The sequence below is a fragment of the Phaseolus vulgaris genome, chromosome 8 (assembly GCF_051622355.1).
Source record: "Phaseolus vulgaris cultivar YP4 chromosome 8, ASM5162235v1, whole genome shotgun sequence".
Taxonomy (NCBI): Eukaryota; Viridiplantae; Streptophyta; class Magnoliopsida; order Fabales; family Fabaceae; genus Phaseolus; species Phaseolus vulgaris.
Window position 1 is genome coordinate 51,826,762 of NC_143505.1, and position 10,441 is coordinate 51,837,202.

Below are 10,441 nucleotides of genomic sequence, written 5' to 3' on the forward strand. Positions count from 1 at the left end.
TAATAATAATAATATTAATTATAATATTAATAATAATGTTAATTATAATATTAATTATAATGTTAATTATAATATTAATTATAATGTTAATAATAATATTAATAATTATTATTTATTTTATTATTAATAATAATTATATTAATATGTATAAATTATATTAATAATAAGTATAATAAAAATGATAATATGATCAAAGAATTTCTCTGGTCTAGTGGTTAATGCTACCTTAGATCACTGGAAGGAGTTCAAATCCTGACTGTGTTTTCTATCTAGTAATAATAGATATAATTAAAAAGATTATTTTCTTTCTATTTTTAGAATTCCCCTTACAGTAACTTTTCCATATTTGAATATATATATATATATATATATTTTTTATAGAATTACAAAAATTATCAAAAAATTTGATAAATACGCGGAACTAAAAATTCATTTCGAACAATTGAACCTTCTCAAATTATTTTCAAAATAAATTTAATATACTGATATAAAATAAAAATATATAAATCAAGTAATATACTACAAATTCCATAACATACAATAAGTTAGATAATACTGATTTTTAGTAGAGATACGTATTAAATATGATTCATAAACAAAATAATTAACTATTAACATTATAAATAAATATTATTATAAAAAATAAATTTTGATTTATCAATAAAAGAGTTTTATAGGATTTTATGAGTGTATTTTACTTTTTCTTTTATTGTATTTTTGAGGATGAAAATACTAGGCCGTATATTTCCTAAGTCTATCTTTTCCACCTAATTTCTCACTATTCATATTTTGTCCTTTTGGTATAGAATTGCATGGCTTACACTCATTCCACCAGAATAATTGAAAGGAAGAAAACAAAAGTTAAATGCCTTCTGGGTTTGGGAACTTCAAAGAATAATTGAAAGGAAGAAAACAAAAGTTAAATGCCTTCTGGGTTTGGGAACTTCAAAGAATAATTGAAAGGAAGAAAACAAGAGTGAACTGGGTTTGAGAACTTTAAAAAACAGACACCATTAATGGCATGCTATAAAACAAAAGGAATTGTCTCAATTTGAGGTAGAAAGAATTTCCCAAAGGGTCTTTCTTAGTAATAATAAGTCTGCAAAGGTTGTTCATATAGCTGAGAGAAACAAATTTACAACACCATTGATATAATACAATTCTATATATAGTAATTTCTTGGACATTATTGTGTCCTAGTCATGCATTGGTATTGTTCACAACAAATTATAACAGCAAAAACACTTGTTGCTGGGAAAGCATCAAAGTAAATAACCTGTATTCTTGTTAAAACAAATAAGCTTAGGAAACCAGCACTAGCATGTGAATGGGCAATTTTTTTAGAAATAGAAACTATAAAAAAAAAACACTAACACATTTCTTCACAGACCAAATACTCGCTTGTATATAAACTAAAATTTTTAAACCTAGTACGAAATAATTTATATAAAATTTTCATTTATAAATAAATGTATTTGATTTTTCTTCTTATTTAAAGTATTTATGAAGAAATTTATTAATACACTTGCTCAAAGTGAAAGCCAGTGCCAAAATGAACAGATGCCACCACAAAACTCATATTCTGTGCATGAATACTCATTATCTGCATTGTTGTCTGAGTTCTTCCCTTTGGTTCAAAATGCTTCAAATCTGAAGCAGACTAGGCTCCAATGGCTTGTGATCTGTAAGATCTTTGAGAAATTCTTGTTTTATAGTTAAGGTTGGTGAGCTAATGGGGGGATCCTGTAGAATAGAGTCATGATCAGAATTCAGAAGATAAGATTCCCAATTGGAAGAATCTGTGGTTGAGTGTGTAGCCTTAGAGCATGTGTGAATGCCAGTGTAAGTAGTTTGGTACATCGTTGGACATTCTTGATTCCTCTGCACTTGTTTTGTTGCTTGGCAACCTTGGTCATACTTATGACTGCACCTGAAGTAACTCCTACGAATTATTATTAAGAACAATGTGAGTTTGATTGACCAATAGAATCTGTGTACCTTACAAGATATAAAGTCATTGCACATGGTGTAACATCGAGCAAGAAAAAGATACCAAAATGTTGGTCAAGATGATTTACAGGTGTGAAGGTTTCTATTGACCATTGATCGATGTGAAGTTTTACATAGAATATAGTTGCTTTTTCCACTACATGAAAGTGACCTAACTAAAAAATCAATTCAATTTTCCAATTGCTGCCAGAGTATGTTACCTGCTAAGTTGTGTGGCTGAGAAACCATGTGAGGAGTAAAGAATAAAGAAAGGATTATAATATGAGGACTCATTCTAGATAATTCATTAAAAACTGAATGAAAATACCATAAAAAAAATACAATGATAATGATTTCCTCCGTATTTTCTAATACATGTTACACATTAGATATCAAACCCTAAATCCTAAATCTTTACGATGGTGCAGTTGAAAGTTTCGTCATGGATAACATCAAAAGTATACTTAACATATTTTTCTTATTTTGATTAGTGTTTAGAACCGTTGGTGTGTATGAGATCTATTAAAATAAATTTAGTGAAAGGACGTGGGAAAAAACAAATGGGTGAGTTCAAGAGATGAGAGAAAAGATAGGGATGAGTAGGTTTGCTCAAGGTTAGAGGTTTTTTCCGAATAGATTCTTGTTTCTTGTAAAAAGGTTGAGGTATCCTTGAAATATCTCCATTTTATATATTCTTGTTTTGCCAAAAAAAAAACATTAAATATCAAATTATATGAATGATATATTTTAAATTTTTAAAATTATAAAAATATATAAAATCTTAAATTTTCACCTATTATTGTTGTAATTATTATTATTACCATTATTAAAAATCAATAATATTATTATTGTTATATGTGATTATGCAATGATAGTAAAGGCAAAACTAATTGTAATGGTTAAAACCATAATTTTACATCATTCAAATTATAATGTTAATCACTAAATGGTTATCATAAGCAAAATTATTACTTTTCTTTTGTAAATAGGTTTTTCACATACTATTATTGGTTACTGTTAGAACCAATACACTATATACATATAACCAATGTGATATCTAATACTAATCAATATGATATGTAGTAAAGTTTAAGGTAACAAATCTTATTATTTCTCTTCGCAAAATGTATATAGTGTCACAACACTCTCTTGTGAACACTCTCCCACTCTTACTCCCATCTCTGATCATCTTCTCTCACACCATTATTATGGATTCTCACTGCTATCCCACTCTTATTGCCATCTCTGATCACCATCTCTCACATCATTATTATGAGTTCTCACTATCATTGTTGATCTTATGTGTTACAAATGTGTATGCTCTTTGTTGTTTATCCTACAATAATTATTAACTAAAAAGTGGTTATATTAATTAAATTATATACTATTTTAGAAACTAAAAATATTATTAATATCTAAATTAGTTTCTGTTATTAATAAATAATTTATAAATTGGTATCTAATTAGCTATCAAGATTTGAGCTACCAAAAGTTTAGAATCTCAATAATTGGTAGTTAAAACTTAGACAGCTAATTAGATACCAATTTATAAACTATTTATCAATAATAGAAACTAATTTAGATATGCAATATTATTTGTAGTCTCTAAAATAATATCTAATTTAGTTAATATAACAACTAATTATCTTTAATTTCTAAAGTGGTTTATATTTAAGGATTTTTTAGTAGTAATATTATGTGAAGAAAACAAGTTGGATTAAGGTTGAGGTAATGAAGGAATTTTGAAATAAGGGGTAGCCAAGAAGGTTGAAATTGAGGTGGGTCTAGTTGCAGGGAAGTGAAGTGGTGAGAAAGGAGGGCTTCCAAAGGTGCATGAAGTTGTGGCTAGCTGTGTTTAGAGTGGAATATCTCAAAGGCAAGAAAGGAGTTGTTGATAAACAATATAGAATATCTAAAATAATAACAAGAATAAGACTATGTTAGTTGTATTCTAACCTAATTTCTATTTCAAAATAAGATATCCATCATCAATAAAATCAATAAAATAGGATAGTTGCGAGACTGTAAAAATAAGTTCAGAACCTGACTCAAATAAAATATTATCATTAAAGTAAAAGTTAATGAGTACTTTATTACAATAATAACATACTGAAAGGAATTAAGGACTCATTAGTTCTTAGTTTGCATTAGAATAATAACAGTTTTTGTTACTAGCTTCTCCGCTTACATACATATTTGACTGTAATTTCTACACTTTTAGAATGATTAAGCCACTTAGAGGATCAATTGGAAGGTTGGAGGCAGCAGTTTTCTTAGAATAGAGATGTAAGGGAAAAATGAATTAATGCATCTACTAATTAAAGAAAAAAGACAATTACAAATTATGCAACTTAATTACTATGTATACATAATGATATTTACAAATATATATTATCTCAATCTCCATTGAAAATAAAAAAATGGAAAATTTGTTGAAATTTTAGAAAAGATTGAGAAATGTATTGAAGTGTATAGCAATGTAGTAAATCTAGATTGTTGAGAGTAGTTTTGGAGATGGTGGATGGTATGGCGGAGTTGTGAATAAGGTAATAATTAATTTAATGAGTTATTGAGTTTTGATAAACTTGAATATAATGCAATATGTCATCATATGTGTCATCACTTTATATTGATATAGAACTTTCTAAACTCCTCCATTCTAGTTTTGTTTATTTGTAATGAACTAATCGTATTAAATAAAATGGGACAATTAAGAAATGTCTCAACCCATATACACAATAAAAGCTAGATACCTCCAAACCAGAACTCATTATAACTCAACAACATATCATCTCAAAAATCTATATACATGTTATGTAACATGTGAATGTAATTAGAGATTATTCTACACCCAATAAATTTTTCTTACTTTTCTACATTGTTCTTATAATTATAGGAATTGTAAATAATTAATGAATTTTTATTTTCTTGAACTTTCTTAAAATTTATATCATAAATTAACATCATCTTTTATGCAAATTTAAGAAATTCCAAACATAAATCATATTGCTCAACCTAACTCTAGATAGAACCTTAATAAATATGTATGCAACTTAGCTTTCTATCTCATAATATTTAAGTTAAATTTATTTAGCTTTAGCAAATGTTTCATTGTAGTCAACTTCTCATTGTTATGAGTATCCTTTAGCACCTAGTCTTACCTATTTTATATGGTGTCACTAGGATTAAGTTTTGTTTTGTAAATTCATTTAAGTCCAATGATATATTTTCCATGTGGACAATACACATTCTCAAGTATTATTCTTTTTTATCATTTTAATCTCTTCTTCAATTACCTTGATCCAAACTTCTTGCTTTGTTATTTATTCATAGTATTAAAACTCAAGTATTTTCATATTACATGTTTCATATATATCCACCAAACATCTTACTTGTCTTGAGTAATCTCTACTGGAGAATTTAGTTGTGCTATTAGTAAAGAAGACATATTTGAATTTTTTATCATTTCTTAAATTTCTTCTTGAGGTTGTTGTACTAGAATAAGAAAAGTTTTCCTTTTCCTCAATTCTAAGAAGCACTTTCTTCAACTTCAACATGTCTACTAATGTTGAGCTTCTTTGTGTGTGGGTTGTAAACTCTACAATATTTTGTTGTGTGATATTTCTCAAAAAGATTTCTCATATAGTTTTGTCTTCTAATTTGTGTCTTTTATGATCAAGTACATATATGCAATAGATGGATGACTTTTGCTCACTCCAAGCTTCAACTAGTGTCTTGTCTTTGACTGATTTTGTTGGACATGTTGAGCATGTAGACAACAATGTATATCGTTTTAGCCTAAAAAGGATTAGGCAAGTCCTTCAACATTAATCTAGCTATCTTCATGACTAAACAGTTCTTTATTTATGACACCATTATTCTACTATTGTGAATATGCTACTGTAAGTTGTCACTTTATTCCTTCATAGAATTTATCAAACTCGTGTGAGTTATATGTTTACCACTTTGTTTCTCAACGAGAACTTTAAACTTCTTAAATATTCCAAACACTTCTTATTCTTCTTTAATGAAATAAACCTGTATTATTCTAGAAAAATCATTAATAAAAAAGATAAAGTACACATGTTATTGTTTAGTGATGATGTCTTCATCGGTCCACAATTTTTTGTGTGAATTAACTTCAATAAGTCTTTTGTTCTCTATGTTTTGTTAGTTGAAAACAATAATTTATGTTAATTTGAAGTAGACATCCTTCACATAATTCATTATTTTCTTTCAGGAATGACAATCATTTCATCATATTCTTTTGATATAATAACTTCAAAGTTTGGGTGTTGAAAGGACCAAATCTTCAATGTCAAATCCATGAATCATCAACTTTGACTTTCATAGCAATATCAAATCCATGAATCATCAACTTTGACTTTCATGACAATATTAGTGAAATATTTGAAGTTTATAGGAAAACTTATATTTCTTTTCTCCATTTAACTTCACCAAACTATTGTCTTTTATTGTCATAGATTTGAAAAGTATCTCCTTTGAAGTGAATGGTGTATCATTTCTCCATCATTTGACCAATTCGCAAGAGATTTTCCTTATGATTAGGAACAAGTAAGACCTCTTTTATGAGGCTCATACCTTTCTTTGTTTCCACCATAACAATGCCTCTTTTTTTTACTCCACTAGGTAGCGTTTTCCAATCGAACTTTCACTTTGATAAAGTTGTCAATATCCCCTGAAAATGTTCTTATCTTTGACCATATGATTATTGCATTTGCTATCCAAGTACCAACTTCCATTTATTTCATAATCAGAATCACAAGCAACATATAAAAGATGTTGCTCAAGGGTATGCTTTTCAACGAAATTTACTTGATAGCTTTTTTTTTGTGATAGTTCTTCTCCATGTGTCCAAATTTCTTAATGTTGACATTTTTGTGATACCAATAATCTTTCTCCAAGTGACTTGACTTCTTGGAGATTCACACGGAGGATATTCATCTTGATTGGACTTAGAGAAAATTCAAGAATTTTCTTTAATTCAAGAAATTTCTCCATCTTTTTTACTCCACTCTCTTTATTCTAAGACCTTGAGTTTTGATTGAAATTAATTTTTGACAAAGTTATCATTATACAGTTTCAAACTTTGTTCATATGCTTCCACATAGCCTATTAGTATACTCATTCACAAGGTAGATAAAATGTTGATTTATTCTTGTAGTCACAATTTGTGCCATATTTATGAGGAATAGAAATTAGAATTTTCTCAACAATTTTCTTGTCAAGAATATTTTTTCCACATCTCTCATTTGATCGACTATTTCGTTTATTCTAGAATAGTAATCTTTAATGGTCTTAGACTCCATCATATTTAATAACTCAAACTCATGTCTTAGAGTTTGAAGTTTAATTACCATTGCAATTTCTTGAAATTTTTCTTGTAATGTGCTCCACATCTCTTTCTAACATCCATTATTCTTGTAAAAATTACATCCACCATTACTTTTTGTAGAAAATATAATGTCCTTACATCTTTCTACTTATTTTCCTTCAACTTCTTCCTCAGAGCACTTGTAGGAGCAGCACCTTCAACAATCTCCCATAAATCTTGAGAGCAAAACAAATGTCTTCATTTTGATGTTCCAATAATCATAATTTTCCACGATAAAGACATGTACAAGAATAGGTGAATAAGGACTGATATTATCCATTGGTTAGAAAATTTTTGGTATTGATATGGAATATAATAAGAAAGTTTTATGGAAATAGTTGGTTATTATAACTGCATCTAATAGACTACTAAACATAACTCTAATACCACCATTAGAATTTTAAGAGAGAGACATGCAGAGGGATGTTTAACAATGTACTAAATATAGGTTATTAGAGATGACAATGTCAATCAACCTGTGAAAAACTTAAATGTTATGATTTACTATTTACTGCAAGTAAATAAGAAAAACATACTATAAAAAAAATATTAAAGTGAACCATGAACTAAAATCTTGATTATATTTGTAATATATAATATTGATAAAATAGTGAATAAAAATATCTATTTATATTCAACATACAAACAATACTATATATCAATAAAAAATCCAAAAAAAATAATAGGATTGCGGAATTGGACGAGTCAACTCACACATTACTCCTTACAAGATATGTAAAACGAACTTATGAAAGTTTCTTACAAGATAAAAACGAACTTATGAAAGTTAGATGAATATATTGTCTTTTTCGATTTTTTTCATAACAAATTACTATTTAACAACATAGTTCTCTCACATCGTCATCCTTATAGATAGAAGATAACTTTTATAGTAATATAAAATTTTCTTTATCTAGATGCTAAGAGAATTATTCTACACATAATATATATTTTTTACTTTTATATTGTTCTGGTATTTCTAGGAATTATTAATTCTAATAGTTTTTAGGATTTTTATTGTTCTTAACTTTCTAAAAATTTGCACAATAATTTAACAAGAAACAATGACTGTAAAATATATACCTAGGGAATTGAGAATTCACTATTTCCTTTTGTCCATACTTCCTCCATGCATGATTGTCATCAGTAGTGCAAGATAGTTTAGTCCATGTGAGTGCACTCTTTCTACACAACACCAATTCATTCATGAATTAATTGATATCAAATATATACATACAATCCATCATACTATAACATCAACACTATAAACTTCACCAGTGATAAATTACAAGAAACCCTTTTGGATCTGAACCTAACATCAACATATAGGAATACTAATTATGCAGAAATTCTTTTATATATATATATATATAAACCTAAAATTTTCATAAACCAAAAAGTTCAGTCATGTCAACAACCATACTCTTTATGTCCGTACATTCGTACACCTCCCAAATCATCAAATTTCTGGGTGATTATCACAAAGGCCAAGGAAAGAAGTGTATGTGTGGCAGGAAGTGAACCAAAAAAACCCTTTGTCACTGCAAGAATAAACCCTATTTATAAATAGAAAGAGAGATTGTTGAGAAAGAGAATATGACATGTTAACCTTCTACTGTAGCGACCTCTTCCACCCTTTTGCGATCTCTTCTCACTGCAATCTCCAGATGTTGGACAGTTGCTGGAACGGGGCACAGACCACCCATTTTCGCCGGAAAGCAGGAGATTCTGATAACCCAGCCCATCTGCAGAACCAGGTAGCAAAGGAGAAGAGTTGATAACAGAAAGAGCTTGTGTGAAAGATGTGAGCACCTTGGCTATGAGGTGATGCGAAGAGAGAGAGAGATCAGTCTCAAAGGGGTTATGAAGCAGAACTCTGAGTTGAGTAGCAGCTTCCTGACCCTTAACAAGCTCTTCCATTATTGCTCTCTTCTTCTGGGGTGAGACACTTTCAGTTTCAGGACAAAGGTTCATTTTCATTTTCTGTAAGCCTGAGGTTGTAGCTTTTGCTTTTTCTTGATGTTTTGTTTTAATCTTTTTGGTTTGTTTGTCTTGGTCTGGATTTGGATAGCAAGTGGCTAAGGTTAGAGAAAGAGACAAAACATTAAATGAACTTTACGTATAACACTGCAAACCACAGTTAGTTTATGTGAAATAATCAGAAAGTTTTTCATTAAATAAAATAATTTTATTTTCTACACATAAAATTGGCATATCAGTATTATCATTAAGTTAAAAAAAAAATAGATAAGAAAAGGAGAAGAAAAAAGTTATTATGATAAATTCTTAGAAATTATGAAAAATTATATTCACACGTTTCACAAAATTTGACAATTAAATTCATATATGAAATTACAGACTTTTTAAGTTAACAAAATATAAACAATATCTTTCTAGTCTTATCATAATACAAATATTTTTTTCTAATTTTTTCTCTCCGTTGATAAACCCTAACTTGCCTTTCTTTCTTCTTTCAAACGAAATTGGTAAGTATTTTCCTTTGGCTCTTTTTTCCGTTTTCCAACATTTCAGTTAAACCAATTGGAATCTGAAATTACAAATGTGGATTTTTAAAATTCTTCAAAATTAATTGTGAAAAGGTTAAATGATTCTCATTCATAATTTTATAATAAAATTAATTTATATATATATAATTTAAAAACATATTTATGCGTTGGTGTAAGAATGGTATAGTGTATATAAATATAATCAAAATAGAATAATTAATATTGTTATTATACGTTAAAAGATTATTTTTATATTAAATTTAAACCTTGCAATTGAAGTAAATGGTTCAGTATTTTATTATCTTGATGCATTTGATTTGACCCATCACTGAAGAATCCACTAGTGATTTATTGCACAAGTAACTAAGGATGACGTATTGGTTGTGACGTCTACATGACGTCATGTTTTCTTAAAATAAAATAAAATAAAATGAATAAATATGGATTGCTATTTCGAATATTGCCCTATCGTACTTCTTATGTCAGAAGGGTCAAATAATAAATATTATTTTTATGTAATTAACCAAAAAAAAATTTAAATAACTTTAGT

The 10,441-nt window shown here is 28.0% G+C and overlaps 1 protein-coding gene across 1 annotated transcript; it reads right to left on the reverse strand.

Annotated features, from left to right (window-relative positions):
* Positions 1 to 1,563: 1,563 nt before the first annotated feature.
* WRKY54 (WRKY DNA-binding protein 54) lies at positions 1,564 to 9,441 on the reverse strand. Its single transcript, XM_090294613.1, is given in 4 exon segments — positions 1,564 to 1,739; positions 1,741 to 1,942; positions 8,468 to 8,569; positions 8,994 to 9,441. Coding segments are annotated over 4 exon segments (699 nt in total). The 5' UTR covers positions 9,365 to 9,441; the 3' UTR covers positions 1,564 to 1,715.
* Between the last annotated feature and the right edge of the window lie 1,000 nt (positions 9,442 to 10,441).